This window comes from Bombina bombina, chromosome 3 (genome assembly GCF_027579735.1).
Source record: "Bombina bombina isolate aBomBom1 chromosome 3, aBomBom1.pri, whole genome shotgun sequence".
NCBI classification, from domain to species: Eukaryota; Metazoa; Chordata; class Amphibia; order Anura; family Bombinatoridae; genus Bombina; species Bombina bombina.
The window spans coordinates 326,438,855-326,459,499 of NC_069501.1; the positions used below are offsets into that span (position 1 = coordinate 326,438,855).

Genomic DNA, 20,645 nt, shown 5'->3' on the forward strand with positions numbered 1-20,645 from the left:
CCCTGCCCCTTAGTACCTATGCAAGATTCAGCTAATGACAGGCCACCAACAATGTGAGTGACAGGACGCCACATGCAGGACCAGGTAAAGGGGTTAAATCATTGATAGGTGTATTATGGACAGTAAATTGGTCAAATTTAACATCTTAATTATGGTTTTTCTAGCAATCAAATGGTTTATGTGTTGTTTCTAGTGATTTAGGTACAACAAAGGGTTTATCACTACAGTATATTTCTGGCAAACAAGGGTTAAAAACCTCCTGTGTGCATTTCTGGCAACTGAGACAATAAATCTATGTGTTGCTGGTAAGAGGTTAAATAACATAGATAGATAGATAGATAGATAGATAGATAGATAGAGCTAAATATATAATTAGATAGATTGAGCTAAATATATAATAAAGGTGCACCCTCCACTCTAGATACGCTGCACATACAAACATAAGAAAGCTTAGTTGGCTCTCATTCAGAGAAAAAATTCAGTTGCCCATGTCAGGAGATGTACATTCAGTCTAAGCTATATGTGTTTGCAATCTCTGCAGCAACACAGTGCTTAAAGGGACAGTCTACAACCAGAATTGTTATTGTCTTAAAAGATAGATAATCCCTTGTTTACCCATTCCCTAGTTTTGCATAACCAACATAGTTATATTTATATATTTTTTACCTCCTGTGATTATCTTGTATCTAAGCCTCTGCAGACTGCCCCTTTATTTGTTCTTTTGACAGACTTGCAGTTTTAGCCAATCATGATGGCTCCCAGGTAACTTCACGTGCACAAGCACAGTGTTATCTATATGAAAAACATGAACTAACACCCTCCAGTGGGGAAAAACCTGTTAAAATGCATTCTTAAGAGGCGGCCTTCAAGGTCTAAGAAATTAGCATATGAACCTCCTAAGTTAAGCTTTCAACTAAGAAACCAAGAGAACAAAGAAAAATTGTTGATAAAAGTAAATTGGAAAATTGTTTAAAATTACATGCCCTATCTGAATCATGAAAGTTTTTTTTTGACTAAACTGTCCCTTTAAACTATGCATCCTCCTAAACATATCTAAATTTGCTTTTTAAAAAAAATTCAATTGCATTTGTTTTCTAAAAGATCAAATTTTAATTTGGACTTTCATATCCATTCAAATATACAGGCCCTTTAGCCTGCTTCCTCTTTTGATTGTAATTTTGCTAGTTCAGATCAATAAGACTTATACTTATGACTAATAATTACTCAGTGATTAACAAAATGCATATAACGGATTATTCACTGTGAATATTAGGTGTCTCTTATGTTGTGTGACACTGTTTTTAATTTTATTTTCTACATTATTAAAAGGGACGGAAACCCCACATTTTTTTCTTTCATGATTCAGATATAGAACACACAATTTTTAATCAATTTCCCATTCACTTCTATTATCTAAATTGTGTCATTCTCTTTGTATCCTTTGTTAAAAAGCATATTTAGATAGGCTCAGGAGATTGGAGCTAGCTGCTGATGAACTTGTATGCCCATTTTCATTGGCCTACAAATGTGTTCAGCTAGCTCTCAGGAGTTCATTGTTGTTTCTTCAATAAAAGATACCAAGAAAATGAAGCAACGTTGATAACAGAAGTTAATTGGAAAGTTGTTCAAAAATGTATAATTTGGGTTTCATGTGCCTTTAACCCCATTGAACCAAATAGAAGTAGGTACTACATCACAAGTTCTTTGCCCAGCGTAAACAATGTGGCGCATGCTGCTGTCAGCTTTGACTACAGAGACTGCAGCTGGGGGCAGAAGGCATCTGTCTCCGTAATGAAAGGGATCTCTAATTGTGCTCCCGTTTACATATGGAAGGCAAGATCGCCCATCGACCGTAAATAACAAAAATAAAACACACCATATTTCTGTTTAAACTGAGTGATAGCAAAAATGCTAAAAATTCTCTGTTACTTTTGTGAAAATGAATTAATAATGTTTCATTTGTTTCTAGTAATGTGATTCCACTGTTAGTTCATTTGCTGGGCTTTAGTTTATTTATTATTTCTATGCAAACACTGACTACTCAGGAACGGGCCACTCGGTTTTGTAATAATGTTATAAATGTGCATGCTCTTTAACATATCTAGATATACTTTTCAACCATTTTTAAATGCAAATAGCTTTTCTGACCTATGAAAGTTACATTTTGACATTTACAATGTAGATTGACATTCACAGGGACCTTCAGCCCACGTTCTCTTTCTATTGTAATGTTTTTTCTTTGAGAAGGTTGTAAGAATGTATTTTTTTTAACAAAAATAAGCAATAGAATAAGAAATTATAATATTCTATGTGACAAAGTTATAAATTAAAACACTAATGTAAGTATCCTCTAGCACCTTGTTTGGAATCACTAACACTTTTAATGAGGCTATATATTATGTTTGGATAAGATTAATATTTTTGTTTTATTCTATAAACTGCTGACAACAGTTATCCTGGAAGAAAATTGCTGCCTTCTGCTCTGACAATGTTCCCCAACTCTGAGGATTGATTTTTTCACCAGGACAATGCTCCATGCCACAAAGTAAGGTCAATCAAGGTGTGGATGGAAAATCACCAGATCAAGACCCTGTCATGGCCAGCTTAATCTTTCAACCTGAACCCCCATTGAAAACCCCTGGAATGTGTTGAAGAGGAAGCTGGATGGCCACAAGCCATCAAACAAAGCAGACCTGTGACTGAAAATCAGGGTTATTCCACCAAATATTGATTTCTGAACTCTTGCCAAGTTAAAACTACAGTTTTGTGTTGATTAAAATGAATATGATCTTGTTTTCTTTGCATTATTCAAGGTCTGTAAACATTGAATCTTTTTTGTCATTTTAACCAATTCTCATTTTCTGCAAATAAATGCTCTAAAAGTCTAAATGACAATATTTTTGTTTGGAATTTGAGAGAAGTGTTGTCAGTAGTGTATATAATAAAACAAAAATGGTCATTTTACTCAAACACATAACTATAAATAGTAAAAACAGAGAAACAGATAATTTTGCAGTAGTCTGTTTGCAAAACTGTATATACAAAGATTAATTTGTTTTCTCGCATCATACTGCAGGCTGTTTGTAGTAAATTAAGATCTGGGTATTCACAAGAGGAAACTGCACTTGATACATTAATTATTATTAATTTATAATTGAGTCATCTTGCAAAAGACACACTGTAAACTCATTTCAATATATGTCAATATTGTGTCTTGTAGTAGCATACAGTAACAGTAGTTGGTTAAAGAAGAGGTCAACAAATTTAGAACAACCATATGAGTCAGCTGGACATTTCCCTCAACATATAAAATATGTTAGGCACAGTTTTATAGAGTAACACAATAATTTGGCCAAGTTTGGCTTGTATCACCAGAAGTCACTGAGTAATGTTTGAGTTTAAATATGTTATAAGCCTCAGCAGAGGAGGCTTTGTATCACAATACATTGTACCCATTTCTGAAAATCAAGACGTCAATAATATCACTATATTATATGAGAATACATACTGCATACACTTTTATATATTATATGAGAATACATACTGCATACACTTTTATATATTATATGAGAATACATACTGCATACACTTTTTATATAATTATATGAGAATACATACTGCATACACTTTTATATATTATATGAGAATACTTATTGTATACACTTTTTTTTTTAGGTTTTTAATGTTTTTTATTGAGGTTAAATTCAAGGCAAACATAAAGACACATGTCAAAGAAATATATACATCCAGATTTGTTGCATAGAATTGCATCCAATAGGAATCAGAAGGGACTATACATCACAATGTTCACAATACATGTTTCAATAGCATATGCTTTTTTTTTTTAATTCATTAGCTACAGATACTGTCCAAATAGTTTATTTGGAGCAAATATTATGTATTCCAAAAAAACAACAAGAAGACAAACTTCTAGATTACGAGTTGTGCGTTAGGCTGAAAAAGCAGCGTTAACAGGTTCCTAAGCTGCTTTTTCCCTACCCGCTGCTATTACGAGTCTTGCAGGTTTAGGGTCACCCGCAAAATGACTTACGTAAACTTTGTAAAGTCTTTTTTCTATGGGACTTCCTAGTGCCGGGTATTACGAGTCTGTCTGGGGAGGCCAAAAAGTGAGCGGGTAAACCCTACCCCGTCGAAGAGTCCTAACGCATTAAAAGGTCAGTAGTTATGGGTACAACGCCGTAGCATAAAACTCATAACTAAAGTGCTACAAAGTACACTAACACCCATAAACTACCTATTAACCCCTAAACCAAGGCCCTCCCGCATCGCAAACACAAAATAAAATTATTAACCCCTAATCTGCCGCTCCGGACATCGACGCCACCTACCTACATTTATTAACCCCTAATCTGCCACCCCCAATGTCACGCCACTATACCAAATGTATTAACCCCTAAACTAAGTCTAACCCTAACACCCCCTAACTTAAATATAATTACAATAAATCTAAAAAAAAATTATATTATTACCTAAATAATTCCTATTAAAACTAAATACTTACCTATAAAAGAAACCCTAAGCTAGCTACTATATTCACTAATAGTTACATTGCAGCTATCTTAGGGTTTATTTTTATTTTACAGGGCAAGTTTTTTATTTATTTAACTAGGTAGAATAGTTAATTAAATAGTTAATAACTACCTAGCTAAAATAAAACACAAAAGTACCTGTAAAATAACACCCTAACACTACACTATAATTAAATAAATTAACTAAATTAACAACTAAATAAATTAAATTAGCTAAAGTACAAAAAAACCCCCACTAAATTACAGAAAATAATAACAAATTACAGATCTTTAAACTAATTATACCTAGTCTAATAGCCCTACTCAAAATAAAAAAGCCCCCCCAAAATAAAAAGCCCCCCTAGCCTAAACTAAACTACCAATAGCCCTTAAAAGGCCCTCTGTCGGGGCATTGCCCCAGAGTAATCAGCTCTTTTACCTGTAAAAAAAAAAAATACAAACACCCCCCAACAGTAAAACCAACCCCCCAAATAAAATACTAACTAAAATAGCCTAAGCTCCCCATTGCCCTGAAAAGGGCATTTGGATGAGCATTGCCCTTAAAAGGGCAGTTAGCTCTTTGCGGCCCAAACCATAATCTAAAAATAAAACCCACCCAATACACCCTTAAAAAACCTAACACTAACCCCCTGAAGATCGACTACTGTTCTAAAGACCGACATCCATCTCAAGGAAGAGGCAGAAGTCTTCATCCAACCGGGCTGAAGTCCTCAACGAAGCCGGGGAGACGTCCTTCATCCAGCCGGGCGAAGTGGTCCTCCAGACGGGCAGAAGTCTTCATCCAGACGGCATCTTCTATCATTCATCCATCCGACGCAGAGCGGGTCGATCTTCAAGGACATCCGACGCAGAGCATCCTCTTTAAACAAAGTCTTCTTACTCAATGACGGTTTCCTTTAAGCGACGTCATTCAAGTTGGTGGTCCCTTAGATTCCGATTGGCTGATAGAATTCTATCAGCCAATCGGAATTAGGTAGGAAAAATCCTATTGGGCTGATGCAATTAGTCAATAGGATTGAACTCAAAATCCTATTGGGCTGATCCAATCAGCCAATAGGATTGAGCTCACATTTTTTCTACCTTAAATTTTTCTACCTTAATTCCGATTGCCCTGATAGAATTCTATCAGCCAATCGGAATTAAGGTAGGAAAAATCCTATTGGCTGATGCAATTAGTCAATAGGATTGAACTTCAATCCTATTGGCTGATCCAATCAGCCAATAGGATTGAGCTCACATTTTTTCTACCTTAATTCCGATTGCCTGAGTAGAATTCTATCAGCCAATCGAATCTAAGGGACGCCATCTTGGATGACGTCAATTAAAGGAACCGTCATTCAGTAAGAAGACTTTGTTGAAGAGGGATGCTCTGCGTCGGATGGGTCTTGAAGATGGACCCGCTCTGCGTCGGATGGATGAAGATAGAAGATGCCGTCTGGATGAAGGACTTCTGCCCGTCTGGAGGACCACTTCGCCCGGCTTGGATGAAGACTTCTGCCGCATTCCTTTGAGGATGGATGTTCGGTCTTCAGAACATTAAGTCCTTTCTTCAGGGGGTTAGTGTGTAGGTTTTTGAAGGTTGTATGGGGTGGGTTTTATTTTTAAGATTAGGGAGTGGGCCACAAAAGAGCTAAATGCCTTTTAAGGGCAATGCCCATCCAAATGCCCCTTCAGGGCAATGGGGAGCTTAGGTTTTTTTTAGATAGTATTTTATTTGGGGGTTGGTTGTGTGGGGCTGGGTGGGTTTTACTATTAGGGGTGTTGTTTGTATTTTTTTTACAGGTAAAAGAGCGGATTACTTTGGGGCAATTCCTGCAAAAAGCCCTTTAAGGGGCTATTGATAGTTTATTTAGGGCTAGGGTTTTTTTTTATTTTGGGAGGGCTTTTTATTTTAGGGCTATTAGATTAGGTGTGTAATTAGTTTAAAGATCTGTAATTTAATTATTATTTTCTGTAATTTAGTGGGGGGGTTTGTACTTTAGCTAATTGTATGTAATTTATTTAATTGTTGTTTAGTTAATTATAGGTGTAGTGTTAGGTGTTATTGTTAACTTAAGGTTAGGTTTTATTTTACAGGTACTTTTTGTATTTATTTTAGCTAGGTAGTTATTAAATAGTTAATAACTATTTAATAACCTATTCTACCTAGTTAAAATAAATACAAACTTGCCTGTAAAATACAAATAAACCCTAAGATAGCTACAATGTAACTATTAGTTATATTGTAGCTAGCTTAGGGTTTATTTTATAGGTAAGTAATTTAGTTTTAAATAGGAATTATTTAGGAAATAATATTAATATTTATTTAGATTTATTGTAATTCTATTTAAGTTATGGGGTGTTAGGGTTAGGCTTAGGGGTTAATACATTTAGTATAGTGGCGGGCGACGTTGGGGACGGCAGATTAGGGGTTAATAAATGTAGGTAGGTGGCGGCGATGTTAGGGGACGCAGATTAGGGGGTTAATAATATTTAACTAATGTTTGCGAGGCGGGAGTGCGGCGGTTTAGGGGGTTAATATGTTTATTATAGTTGCGGCGAGCGTTAGGGGCGGCAGATTAGGGTTTAAGAAGTGTAGGTAGTTTGCGGCGACATTGGGGTGGCAGAATAGGGGTTAATAAATATAATGTAGGTGTCGGCGATGTTGGGGGCAGCAGATTAGGGGTTAATACATATAATGTAGGTGGCGGGCGTTGTCCAGAGCAGCAGATTAGGGGTTAATAAGTGTAAGATAGGGGTGTTTAGACCCTCGGGGTTCATGTTAGGGTCTTAGGTGAAAACATAACTTTTATTTCCCCATAGGAATCAATGGGGCTGCGTACTGAGTTTTACGCTGCTTTTTTGCAGGTGTTAGACTTTTTCTCAGCGGCTCTCCCCGTTGATTCCTATGGGGAAATTGTGCACGAGCAGGTACGACCAGCTCACTGCTGACTTAAGCAGCGTTGGTATTGGAGTGCGGTAAGGAGCACAATTTTGCTCAACGCTCACTTCTTGCTTTTAACGCCGGGGTTTGTAAAAACCCCTAATACCAGCGCTGTAGGTAAGTGAGCGGTGAGAGAAAACTGCTCGTTAGCACTGCATAGCCTCTACGCACAACTCATAATCTGGGCCGAAAGTATGGGTGTCTACATCGATAGTGAAAACAATAAACATTCAATTATTTTACTCCAACGAGATATGAGATAAAACAGATATCCCGAGTATGAAAAAGCTGTACGGTAGTATAAATATACAATTAACATGTATTAATGGCTCATTTAGTTGACATCGTAAACAACAATGTTAAAAAATATATATAACTGCTAAAATTGTAAATTGATTTCCATTATCATTTTCAATTTGTATATTACTGACTAAAGGAACATGAAGCCCAAAAAGTTTAATTCATGATTCAGGATAGAGCATGCAATTTGAAATTGCTTTCTAATATACTTCTATTATTTTTGTTCTCTTCTTGTCCTTTGTTGAAAAGCAGGGGATAAGCTCAGGAGCGTGCATGAGTCTGCAGCACTGTATAGCAGCAGTTTTGCAAGAATGTTGTACATTTACAAGGGCACCAGATGGCAGCACTTTTTCCTGCCATGTAGTGTACGCTACCTACCTAGGTATCTTTTCAACAGAGAATACCATTAGAACGAAGCAAATTTGATAATGGAAATTAATTTGATTTTTTTTTTCTTCATTGTATGCTCTGTCTGAATCATAATAAAAAACTAAATTTATATTTACCTGATAAATTTACTTTTATTTATTCACACGGTGAGTCCACGGATCATCAATTACTGTTGGGAATATCACTTCTGGCCAGGAGGAGGCAAAGAGCACCACAGCAAAGCTGTTAAGTATCACTTCTCTTCCCAGAAACCACAGTCATTCGGACCAAAGGAAAAGGAGAGAAAAGAAATAACACAAGGTGCAGAGGTGCCTGAGGATTATATAACAAAAACTGTCTGTAAAAACAGGGAGGGGCCGTGGACTCACCGTGTCAAGAAAGAAATTTATCAAGTAAATATAATTTAGTTTTCTTTTCTTAAGACACGGTGGAGTCCACGGATCATCAATTACTGTTGGGAACCAATACCCAAGCTAGAGGACACAGATGATAAGGAGGGACAAGAAAGGTAACCTAAACAGAAGGCACCACCGCTTGAAGAACCTTTCTCCCAAAAGAAGCCTCAACCGAGGCAAAAGTATTAAATTTATAACATTTTGAAAAAGTATGTAGAGAGGACCAAGTTGCGGCCTTGCAAATCTGTTCCACAGAAGCATCCTTTTTGAAAGCCCAGGAAGAGGAAACAGCCCTCGTGGAATGAGCTGTGATTCTCTCAGGAGGATGCTGTCCAGCAGTCTCATAAGCCAAACAAATGATACTCCTCAGCCAAAGAGAAGTAGCAGTAGCTTTCTGACCCTTTCGTTTCCCAGAGAAACAGACAAACAAAGCAGGAGACTGGCGAAAATCCTTAGTCGCCTGCAAGTAGAATTTCAGCACGCGCACAGCATCTAGGTTGTGTAGCAAGAGCTCCTTATGAGGAGGAGGATTAGGACAAAGAGAAGGAACAACGATTTCCTGATTAATATTCATGTCCGAAACAACTTTAGGAAGGAAACCTAGCTCAGTACGAAGAACCACCTTATCAGCATGAAAGATAAGATAAGGGGAATCGCACTGCAAAGCTGAGAGTTCCGAGATTTTCCAAGCATAAGATATAGCAACAAGAAACAAAACCTTCCAAGATAACCTCTTAATATCTAAGGGATGCATAGGCTCAAACGGAGCCTGCTGTAGAACTTGAAGGAACAAGGTTAAGACCCCATGGAGGAGGTAACAGATTTAAACACAGGCCTGATTCTGACTAAGGCCTGTCAAAAAGATTGTACGTCTGGTACATCTGCCAGATGCTTATTAAACAAAATAGACAATGCAGAGATCTGACCCTTCAAGGTACTCGCTGACAAACCCTTCTCCAGACCTTCCTGGAGAAAAGACAAATCCTAGGAATCCTAATTCTACTCCAAGAGTAACCCCTGGATTCACACCAGTACAGATATTTGCGCCATATCTTATGCTAAATCCTGGATCAAAGTCTCAATGACCGACTCGGAAAACCCACGCTTAGATAAAATTAAGCGTTCAATCTCCAAGCAGTCAGTTTGAGAGAAACGAGATTTGGATGAAGGAAGGGACCCTGAAGTAGAAGGTCCTTCCACAGAGAAGTCTCCAAGGTGGAAGAGATGACATTTCCACTAGGTCTGCATACCAATGAGAATCACCTATGCCCTCTTCTGCTTGATCCGAGCAATGACTCATGGAAGGAGAACGAATGGAGGAAACAGGTATGCTAGACTGAAATTCCAAGGGACCGCCAGGCATCTATCAGAACAGCCTGTGGAACCCTTGACCTCAAACCGTACCTCAGGAACTTTGCATTCTGCCGAGATGCCATGAGATCCAGCTCCGCCGCCGCCCCACTTGAGGGTCAAGCATGGAAAACATCTCCGGATGGAGTTCCCACTCCCCGGGATGAAAAGTCTGTCTGCTCAGAAAATCCACTTCCCAATTGTCCACCCTGGAATGTGGGATCGCAGACAGACAGCAGCTGTGGGTCTCCGCCCACTGAATAATTCGAGCCACCTCTGACATGGCCAAGGAACTCCGAGGTTCCCTCTGGTGGTAGATGTAAGCCACCAAATTATGTTGTCCGACTGAAACCTGATGAACCGGGCTATAGGCCAACTGAGGCCAGGCCAGCATAGCAATGAAGATCGCTCTCAGATCTAGAATTTTTATGGGGAAGAGATGACTCCTCCCAAGTCCATAGACCTTGAGTCTTCAAAGAGTCCCAGACTGCTCCCCAGCCCAGCAGGCTGGCATCCATGGTCACAATCACCCAGGCAGGTCTACGGAAGCAAGTTCCCTGGGAGAGGTGTTCCTGGGACAACCGCCATGGAAAAGAGTCTCTTGTTGCCTGATCCAGATCTATTTATCGAGACAGATCTGCATAGTCCCCGTTTAATTGTCTTAGCATGCATAATTGCAGAGCTCTGAGATGGAACCAAGCGAACGGCATGATGTCCATGGAAAGCTACCATCAGACCAATTACCTCCATTCATTGAGCCACTGACGGCCGAGAAGAGGACTGAAAGGCAAGAATCGACCTCTGTCAGAAATATCTTCATTGATAGGGAATCTATTATGGTCCCTAAGAACACTACCCTTGTAGCTGGAACCAGAGAACTTTTCCCCAGATTCACCTTCCATCCCTGGGAGCGAAAAAAAGACAACAAGATCTCCCGTATGTGAGTTTGCTTGTTGAAAAGACTGCCCCTGAAACCAGAATGTCATTCAGATAGGGCCGCGCACTGCAATGCCTCGAGACCAGATCACTGCCAATAGAGCCCTCAGAACTTTTCAGAAAATTCTGGGAGCTGTGCAAGGCCAAACGAAGAGCTACAAACTGAAAGTGATGCCCAGAAAGGAGAATCTCAGAAATTTTGTGATGATCCTTGTGAAAGGGAACATGAAGGTATGCATCCTTTAGGGCTATGGTTGTCATGAACTGACCCTCTTGGACCAAGGGAAGAATAGAACGTGTAGTATCCATCTTGGAGGATGGTGACTCTGAGGAACTTGTATAGACATTGCAGGTCTAGAATTGGTCTTAAAGTTCCTTCTTTTTGAACAAATTGGAGTAGAATCCCAGACCCTGTTTTTGCACTGGAACTGGAACTATCACTCCCAGGGCGGAAAGATCCTGAACACATTTCAAGAATGGCTTTTTTTTTATCTGGTCTACAGATAATCTTGAGAGGAGGAACCTGCCCCAGGGAGGAAAAGTCTTGAATTCTAACTTGTAACCCCGGGGTACAATGTCCACCACCCAAGGATCCAGGATATCCCGTATCCAAGCTTGAGCAAATTGAGAAAGTCTGCCCCCTACTGGATCCCATCCGGGATCGGGGGCAGACCTTCATACCGACTTGGAATCAGCTGCGGGTTTCTTAGATTGCTTCCCCTTGTTCCAAGATTGATTGGGTTTCCAAGAAGGCTTGGACTGTCCTGTATGGAAGGAGGAGGGGAAGGCTTACCTCTGAAGTTAAGAAAGGAATGAAAATTACTCTGACGTCCTTTCTGCTTATTCCTCTTATCTTGTGGAAGAAAGGATCCCTTTCCACCTGTAATATCTGAAATGATTTAAGCCAAGCCAGGTCCAAACAAGGTCTTACCCTTGTAAGGGATCGCCAAAAGCTTGGACTTAGATGAAACATCCACAGATGTTTCAACCATAAGGCTCTGCGAGCTAGTAGAGAAAAAACAGACATTTTTGCTCCCAACTTAATGAATTGTAAGGAAGCATTAGTGATAAAGGAATTGGCTAACATAAGAGCCTTATACTGTCCTGATATTCTCTAATGGTGTATCTGTCTGAATGAATCAGAGAATGCATCAAAACCAGTAGGGCTGCCGCACTGTGACAGTGGCAATACACACCACAGGCTGCCATTGGAGAACATACATCTTCTTTAGCAAGGCCTCCAACTTCTTATCCATTGAATCCTTAAAAGAACAGCTATCCTCTATGGGAATAGTGGTTCTCTTGGCCAAAGTGGAGATCACTCTTTCCACTTTAGGAACTGTCTGCCATGACTCCTTAACCCCTTAACGACCAACGACGTATGGGGTACGTCCTGCAAAAAAATGCAGTTAATGACCAAGAACGTACCCCATACGTCGTTGGTCTTTGAAAGCAGTGGAAGGCGATCCTGATAGCTTCCAGCTGCTTTCATGTTATTGAAGTGATGCCTCAATATTGAGGCATCCTGCAATAACTGTTTTTAGCCATCCGATGCAGAGAGAGCCACTCTGTGGTGGGAGGGAGCTCATCCAGGGAGGCGGGGTGGGCAGTCATTGGTGGAGGAGGGGGGGAGGGATCTTGTGCGGGTGCGTGCACGAGAGATCTATGAAAACAGCATCAATATGCTGTAGATCTGGAGGGTGGGGAGAGAGGACTGGGGGAGGGGTGGGATTTTAAAATCAAGGCATCTGGGAGAGGGTGGGGGGTTGGATGTTGAGGGGGGGCAGCTACACTACAGAAATAAAGAAAAATATTTAATAAAATAAAAAAAGTAAAAAACATTATTATTCTTCAAACTGGGTACTGGTAGACAGCTGCCAGTACCCAATATGGTGCACAATAAAGGCAGAGGGGGGGGGGTTAAAGAGCTGTTTGGGGGGGATCAGGGGAGGTTGGGGGCTAAGGGGGGTCCTACACAGCAGAAGAATTATTTATTTATTTTTTAAAAAAACCTAAAAAAAAACAAAAAAACTTTTATTTTAGTACTGGGCAGACTTTCTGCCAGGACTTAAGATGGCGGGGGACAATTGTGGGGTGGGGGAGGGAAGGGAGCTGTTTGGGAGGGATCAGGGGGTGGGATGTGTCAGGTGGGAGGCTGATCTCTACACTACAGCTAAATTAACCCTGCAAGCTCCCTACAAGCTACCTAATTATAAATATACGTGTGATTGCGCAGTGGCATTTTAGCGACCTTCTAACTACCAAAAAGCAACGCCAAAGCCATATATGTCTGCTATTTCTGAACAAAGGGGATCCCAGAGAAGCATTTACAACAATGTGTGCATAATTGCACAAGCTGTTTGTAAATAATTTCAGTGAGATACCTAAAATTGTGAAATATTTAAAGTTTTTTTAATTTGATCGGCATTTGGCAGTGAAATGGTGGCATGAAATATACCAAAATGGGCCTAGATCAATACTTGGGGTTGTTTACTTACCTACACTAAAGCTAAAATTAACCCTACAAGCTCCCTACATGCTCCCTAATTAACCCCTTCACTGCTGCGCATAATACACGTGTGGTGCGCAGTGGCATTTAGCGGCCTTCTAATTACCAAAAAGCAACGTAAAAGCCATATATGTCTGCTATTTCTGACAAAGGGGATCCCAGAGAAGCATTTAAAACCATTTGTGCAATAATTGCACAAGCTGTTTGTAAATAATTTCAGTGAGAAACCTAAAGTTGTGAAAAAATTTGTGAAAAAGTGAACATTTTTTTTTATTTGATCGCATTTGGCGGTGAAATGGTGGCATAAAATATACCAAAATGGGCCTAGATCATATACTTTGGGATGTCTTCTAAAATATATATATACATGTTAAAGGATATTCAGGGATTCCTGACAGATATCAGTGTCCCAATGTAACTAGCGCTAATTTTTGAAAAAAAGTGGTTTTGGAAATAGCAAAGTGCTACTTTTATTTAGTGCCCTATAACTTGCAAAAAAAGCAAAGAACATGTAAACATTGGGTATTCTAAACTCAGGACAAAATTTAGAAACTATTTAGCATGGGTGTTTTTGGTGGTTGTAGATGTGCAACAGATTTTGGGGGTCAAAGTTTGAAAAAAATTGTTTTTTTTTCCATTTTTTCCTCATATTTTATCATTTTTTTAATAGTAAATTATATGATATGATGAAATTAATGTATCTTTAGAAAGTCCATTTAATGGCGAGAAAAACGGTATATAATATGTGTGGGTACAGTAAATTAGTAAGAGGAAAATTACAGCTAAACACAAACACAGCAGAAATGTAAAAATAGCCTTGTCCCAAACGGTCAACAAATGGAAAAGTGCTCTGGTCACTAAGGGGTTAATGGAGTCAGCTACCGGAAACATTTTCTTGAAAATTGGAGATGGAGAAAAAAGGAATTCCAGGTCTCTCCCACTCCGCGAGCAATAATCTCTGTAGCTTGGTCTAGTACAGGGAATATCTCCACCAAGGAGGGAACATCAAAGTATTTGATTAGTTTACTAGATTTCTTAAGGTTGACTATCAGCCGTCGTCCAAGGTAGCCAAAACCTCCTTAAGTAACATACAGAGGTGTTCCAGCTTAAACCTGAAGGAAACAACTTCAACATCGGAAGAAGGAATTATACTGTCTGAGTCTGAGATTTTAACCTTAGATGCTACCAAAGTGTCTTCCTCCTCAGACTTTTGAGAAAGAGCACCCTGGTTAGCCACAACTGTATCAGAAATCTTACTAACTGAATCTTTAAATTTCCTCTTGCGTTATCCCTGAAGCATGGGAAAAGCAGACAGTGCCTCAGATACCGCAAAGGATACTTGAGCAGCAATGTCTTGCAAAGAAACTCTACCGGAGCGTGAGAGGAACCGCAGGGCACTGCACGTGGAGACGATAATGATTGGGATGCTTGAGGAGAAAGCTGCAGCATATCTGATACAGGAGACACCTGAACAGCATCAGCCTTAGATAATGATGGCTCAGGATCAAAAAGTCTATCCCTGTAACACAAAGTTCTTTCAATGCATGAAGAACAAAAAGGTACTGGCGGTTCCACCTTGGAGTTAAAACATAGCCTACATGCAACATTTAGCAAAGCCTCTTGGTCCACAACACCAAACAAGAGGCTAATAAAAGGCAAAAAGAAAAAAAATATTTTACTTTTTATTTTTAGAACTAGAACAAAAAATAAACGATTACTGCCCCTTTAAGTTACTTTTGTCAAAAAGAAACGGAGCTCAAAATTCTGATCTTAAATCCCCTGGCAACATAGCTGAGGTGCCTACCTGTCCTGCTGACTGGATTCCAAATATTGAAAAAGCGTTCCGGTTTCACTCCGGAATCCTGAGAGACAAAGTTGGCTGAGCGTTTTCACTCCGTTGCAGTCGAAGACATAAACAGCATCACCAGTTCGGAACTCACAGGAAGTGAGCCCAGTAAGGGAACCCGCCTCTCCTAGTAATCGGGGGCGGTCCCGGCAGCCATTAAGACAGTCAAAGTAAAAAGAGTGTCAGAAAAACGCATGGCCGCACTAACTAAAATATTAATAGCGTCACCACTTCCTTGACCGGGACTACACCGGAGCTAAGGACACTGACTGAGCCACCAATAAAAATAAAATATTACCTCCCCATCATCCACAGTGCCTGCTATTCTGCCTTAATAATTAACCCTTAATAGGATCAATGAATAAAAACGTCCACATGCAGCCTCCGACTGCTGACATGCAAGTATTTTTCCTCTTGAATAAAAGAAAACATTTTCTTGGCACTTACCTGTATGTCAGTCTGTCCAGCAGAAGAAACAGCTCACCTGGCTTGAGGATGCCATTCCTCACATGGACCTGTCGAGAAAGAAAGATCCAAGTATGCTTACTCAGGCTGTCTGAATAGGGCAGCAAAACTGTTGAGAAAACGCAGTGAGGATTGTACCTCAAAAGTTCCCCAATTGCTAAAAAGCCACCACTGCCCTACTGAAGAGACTGCCGTGGGGTACGGCTAGACCCAAGGAAAGATCAGAGCAAACCTACTCTGCTTTAAAAAATAAAATCTTGATTGAAGTAAACTTCTTTTCAGACACCGAAAACTTCACCTCCTCCTTGCACCGCAGGCAAAGAGAATGACTGGGGTTTGTGGGAAGGGAAGTGATACTTAACAGCTTTGCTATGGTGCTCTTTGCCTCCTCCTGCTGGCCAGGAGTGATATTCCCAACAGTAATTGATGATCCGTGGACTTACCGTGTCTTTAGAAAGAAAATGTGTTTCATGTCCCTTTAAAATGTACAAGTAAAAAAATCACATGTCCACATGGGGATTTAGCTAGAATATTTGCCATAAGCTTTTTAACTGCAACTGAATGCAACTATGTCACTAAAACAAAACTTAAAAATTGAGTTCCTTTCTGTATTATTAACTAGATTTTTTTAAAAAGCACTACAACTTTTAAAATTATTTTTTTGCTTGCATTGAAGACTAAACATGTTAAAATATGTTTCTTTGTAAAATTATTATCAGATAAAGGTTTTTATATCTATTCATATCTTATATAACTGGCAGCACATACAGAGATCATATTTTTATACAGTATATCATATAGATGTATACTATATTTACAAAAGCATCCAAATAACATTTTTGGTAACTGTCAAGACCTTTTTTTTTTTTTTTTTTTTTAAATACACTTAAAATATTATACATCACAATAAATAATGTACATGAATTTAAAGCCTTTAATTGAACAGAAAACTGCTTCCAACATTACTGGGGTCACTTAAATTAAAAAGTGTTCTTGCTGCAAGCCCCATTCTCCCTCATCATCATCTTCAGGCTCTGCTTCAGAGCAATTGCGCATGTTCTCATACAAAAATATCTGCTCATCCACATGAGCTGGTGCTAATCTGTTTCTTTTTGCATTTATAAACATTTGCTGAGGAACTAAAAAGACGTTCTGGAAAGACCCCTTGTTGCAGAAATGCACCAGTACTTTTGAAGAACTTTTGGTAAAAGAGGAAATAATGCCAAGCGATCAGACCACCACTTGAGAGGATCTTCATTTAAACCAAGAACCTTTTGTGATTTAAAGTTGCTCAACTCCTCAACAACCTGGGCATTGCCATTCTTCTTGGTCTTCAGGTGCTCCTGATTGGCAAAAAATTGCAGCCAACATATTATTTATGCTACTTGTTGGAGGAGGAGTAAGATGAAACCATTATTTTTTTCATGGGTGGTTCTTCTGACATGGCAAAAACTTTGTCATCAGTTTGAAAGTTCTCTTTCCCTTTGTCTATATGGCTTTTTCGCCTCTTCTATAACCCTATTTTCAACTTGTGCACGTTCAAATGCAGAAAGAAATGGAAGCTTTTTGTACCTTGGATCTAAAAACGTTGCCACATTCAGAAACATATCTATTTCTGGTGTCTGTTGGTAGGTGGTGGATAGTGATTTAGCAATGACTTCCTTGGCCATGCTTATTTCTTTTAGATCAGTCTCCTTAATATTTAGTGATGTATTAAGCAGCATGTGAATTAGTGGTTTTAACCATACTTATTGTGGGATATTTCGATGCAGACAACATTTCAGCCACCTGTTTGAACGGCTGCAGCAGATCCACTAGACCTTCAATTGTATTCCATTCATTGGCTTCTAACATGAGATGATGATTATTACTGTCTTCCACCAAAACACCTGCAATCGCAAACTGCTGTTCCTTAAGACGATGTAGCATTGCAAGTGTGCTTCCCCACCAAGAAACACGGTCGCTTATTAGCATACATGGTAAAAGGCTCTGCTGTTTCTGTTTTTCACATAACATGTACATTGCAACAGAGGATTGCTGAAAATACTCAACGAGTTTCCTACATCTGGAGAGAAGTCCACAAAGTTTTGGAAGCTGAAAAGCTTGTTGTATTCCTATGTTTAAAGTGTGCCCTAAACATGGCATATCTACTGGGATATCTAAAAGGGAACATGCCTTTGTAATGTCTTTACTGTAATCTGTTGTAGCACCAAAAACTTTTGCACTGATTCCCCATTCAATAAAGACTTCATATAGGATACGAGTTATGGTCTCACCTTTATTTTCTTCTGACACTTCAAAGGTTTTTAAACATCTTGAGTTTAAAAACAAATAGTTAGAGTTACTAATGCTCAAAAAAATGTACAAAGAGCGTCACATGTGATCTGTTCTGACTTTCACTCCTCCACATATCTGTGGATATTCCACACCATAGGATGTCAATCAACTCCTTCAAAATAATCTCTCTAATAGCATTATACTTCTCAGGCAATACCTTGGTACATATGTACTTTCTGCTGGGAAATTCATACCTTGGATCTGCTGTTTTTAAAAGTGACTTAAATGTTGGTTCATCTAGAATAGAAGCAGGGAACATGCCCTCACAAATAAGGCTAATTACAGCAGATGTTAGTTCTATTTGTTTTTTGTTTTCAAAGCTATGGCTAGTTTTCATTATTAAATTATCCTGAACAATGTGCTGGGAAGATTCTGACTTTAATTTAGAGAAAGCTGTTGCAAACGCTTCTCTCATTTGTTCAGTGTTGCTCTTTACAAATTCACAAAACTCATCCGGATGGTTCTTCTCGAGGTGATATGAAAGGTTGGAGGTATTCCCAGAATAGGCTATTTGAGCCATACATATACGGCAATAAATCTTTTTCCACTGTAATATACATCCTTCAGCATTGGTGTCAAACCCAAAGTATTTCCATACTTTACTCTTTGCTCTCGGATGAGCAACTAGTTTAAGGTCTAACTGTGAACCTGCTGGTCCGGCTTGCAAACCTTCAGCACTTTTAATCTCCATTGGTTATCAGCTGTGCCTTCAGCTAGTTCTTCATTCATTAATGAATACCTGCTAACGGCAGGAAAATAAAAATACAATGAGACAATAAAAGTTCAAAAACAGTATGCAAAGCAGCACTGACCTAATATATACATATATTTTATTATTCTTTTTTTTTAACTTAGGTGTTTAATAGTACACAGATAAATGGGTTAAAATAAACTACAATAATAGAAAAGTTGTGGTTTTAAAATATCTTTAAAGGGATATTAAACTCAGATTTCTAAAAGGCATAAAAAGGAGCACTAAAAACAATGTTGATATTTAATTGAAACGAACAGGAAGTGAATGTCTAAGCACAGCTGGGATACTAAATTATTTGCTATTAATCAAAACTCCAAACACTATTGGTGGGCAGTAACACAGCCTTAAAAAAAGAAAGTTTATTTTTCAGCAAATGAACAATAACATGGGGGATGGGGGTTAACACATATTAAAACACCCTGGGTAAAAAATTTTACTTTAATGTCCTTTTTAGCTCATACAATAAACCTGTAATATAACATAAAACAAATACATTCTGCTCAATTAATTGCTGTTTAAAAAATGTACATCAAAATTTGATTAATAACTAAGCAATTCATAAAGAATTCATAACATGGTCATAGTAAAATTAAATAAAAACATACATGAAATAATTCAAATGGACTGTGATCATAGATATGTACATAAAAAAATTACATATACTGTATATATGATAAGAATGCATGGCCTCAAGAAGGACATTGACTTAGCAGCTTTCTTAATAGATTGCTAGGCGAGACACATTATATATATATATATATATATATATATACACACATACATACACACACAAATACACAGTGGATATAAAAAGTCTGCACACCCCTGTTAAAATGTCATGTTTCTGTGATGTAAAATAATGAGAAAAAGATAAATCATTTCAGAACTTTTTTCCACCTTTAATGTGACCTATAAACTGTACAACTCAATTGCAATACAAACTAAAATCTTTTAGGTGGAGGGAAGTAGAAATAAAAAACTAAAATAATATGGTTGCATAAGTGTGTAAACTAATACTTTGTTGAAGCACCCTTTCTTTGATTTTATTACAGCACTCAGTCTTTTGGGGTATGAGTTTTTAAGCACAGCACATCTTGACATGACAAGATTTGCCCACTCTTCTTTGCAAAAACACTCTAAATGTGTCAGATTGTGAGGGCATCTCTTGTGCACAGTCCACTTAAGATCACCCCACATATTTTCGATTGGATTCAGGTCTGGGATCTGACTGGGCCATTCCAAAACTTTAATTTTCTTCTTTTCTTGTGAAGCCATTCCTTTGTTGATTTTGGATGTATGCTGTGGGGCGTTGTCATGCTGAAAGATGAAGTTCCTCTTCATGTTCAGCTTTCTAGCAGAAGCCTGATGGTTTTGTGCCAATATTGTCTGGTATTTGGAACTGTGCATAATTCCCTCTACCTTGACTAAGGCCCCAGTTCCAGCTGAAGAAAAACAGACCCAAAGCATGATGCTGCCACCAAAATGCTTCACTGTGGGTATGGTATTCTTTTGGTTATATGCAGTGTTGTTTTTGCACCGAACATATCTTATGGAATTATGGCCAAAAAGTTTAATCTTGGTTTCATCAAACCAGAACACCTTTTGCGACATGCTTTTGGGAGACTTCAGATGTGTTTTTGCAAAATTAGCTGGGCTTGGATGTTTGTTTTCCCAGACATATGAAGAATTCGGGCGATTGTTGTCACATGCACCACACAGCCAGTACTTGCCAGATATTCCTGCAGCTCCTTTAATGGTGCTGTAGGCCTCTTGGCAGCCTCCCAGAACAGTTTTCTTCTCGTCTTTTCATCAATTTTGGAGGGACGTCCAGTTCTTGGTAATGTCACTTTTGCGCCATATTTTCTCCACTTGATGACTGTCTTCACTGTG

The 20,645-nt window shown here is 38.7% G+C and overlaps 2 protein-coding genes across 2 annotated transcripts in view; both read right to left on the bottom strand.

Moving 5' to 3' along the window:
* Positions 1-20,645, bottom strand: part of DHRSX (dehydrogenase/reductase X-linked) — a 973,969-nt gene that overhangs the window by 894,538 nt on the left and 58,786 nt on the right. The window lies entirely within an intron of this gene.
* ZBED1 (zinc finger BED-type containing 1) overlaps positions 16,581-20,645 on the bottom strand; it is a 62,844-nt gene continuing 58,779 nt past the window's right edge. Inside the window, 8 exon segments of the mRNA XM_053706435.1 lie at positions 16,581-16,786; positions 16,788-16,826; positions 16,828-16,980; positions 16,982-17,065; positions 17,067-17,165; positions 17,167-17,403; positions 17,405-18,022; positions 18,024-18,743. Of these exon segments, the coding sequence (XP_053562410.1) occupies positions 16,640-16,786; positions 16,788-16,826; positions 16,828-16,980; positions 16,982-17,065; positions 17,067-17,165; positions 17,167-17,403; positions 17,405-18,022; positions 18,024-18,692 (2,046 nt within the window). The 5' untranslated portion in view covers positions 18,693-18,743 and the 3' untranslated portion in view covers positions 16,581-16,639.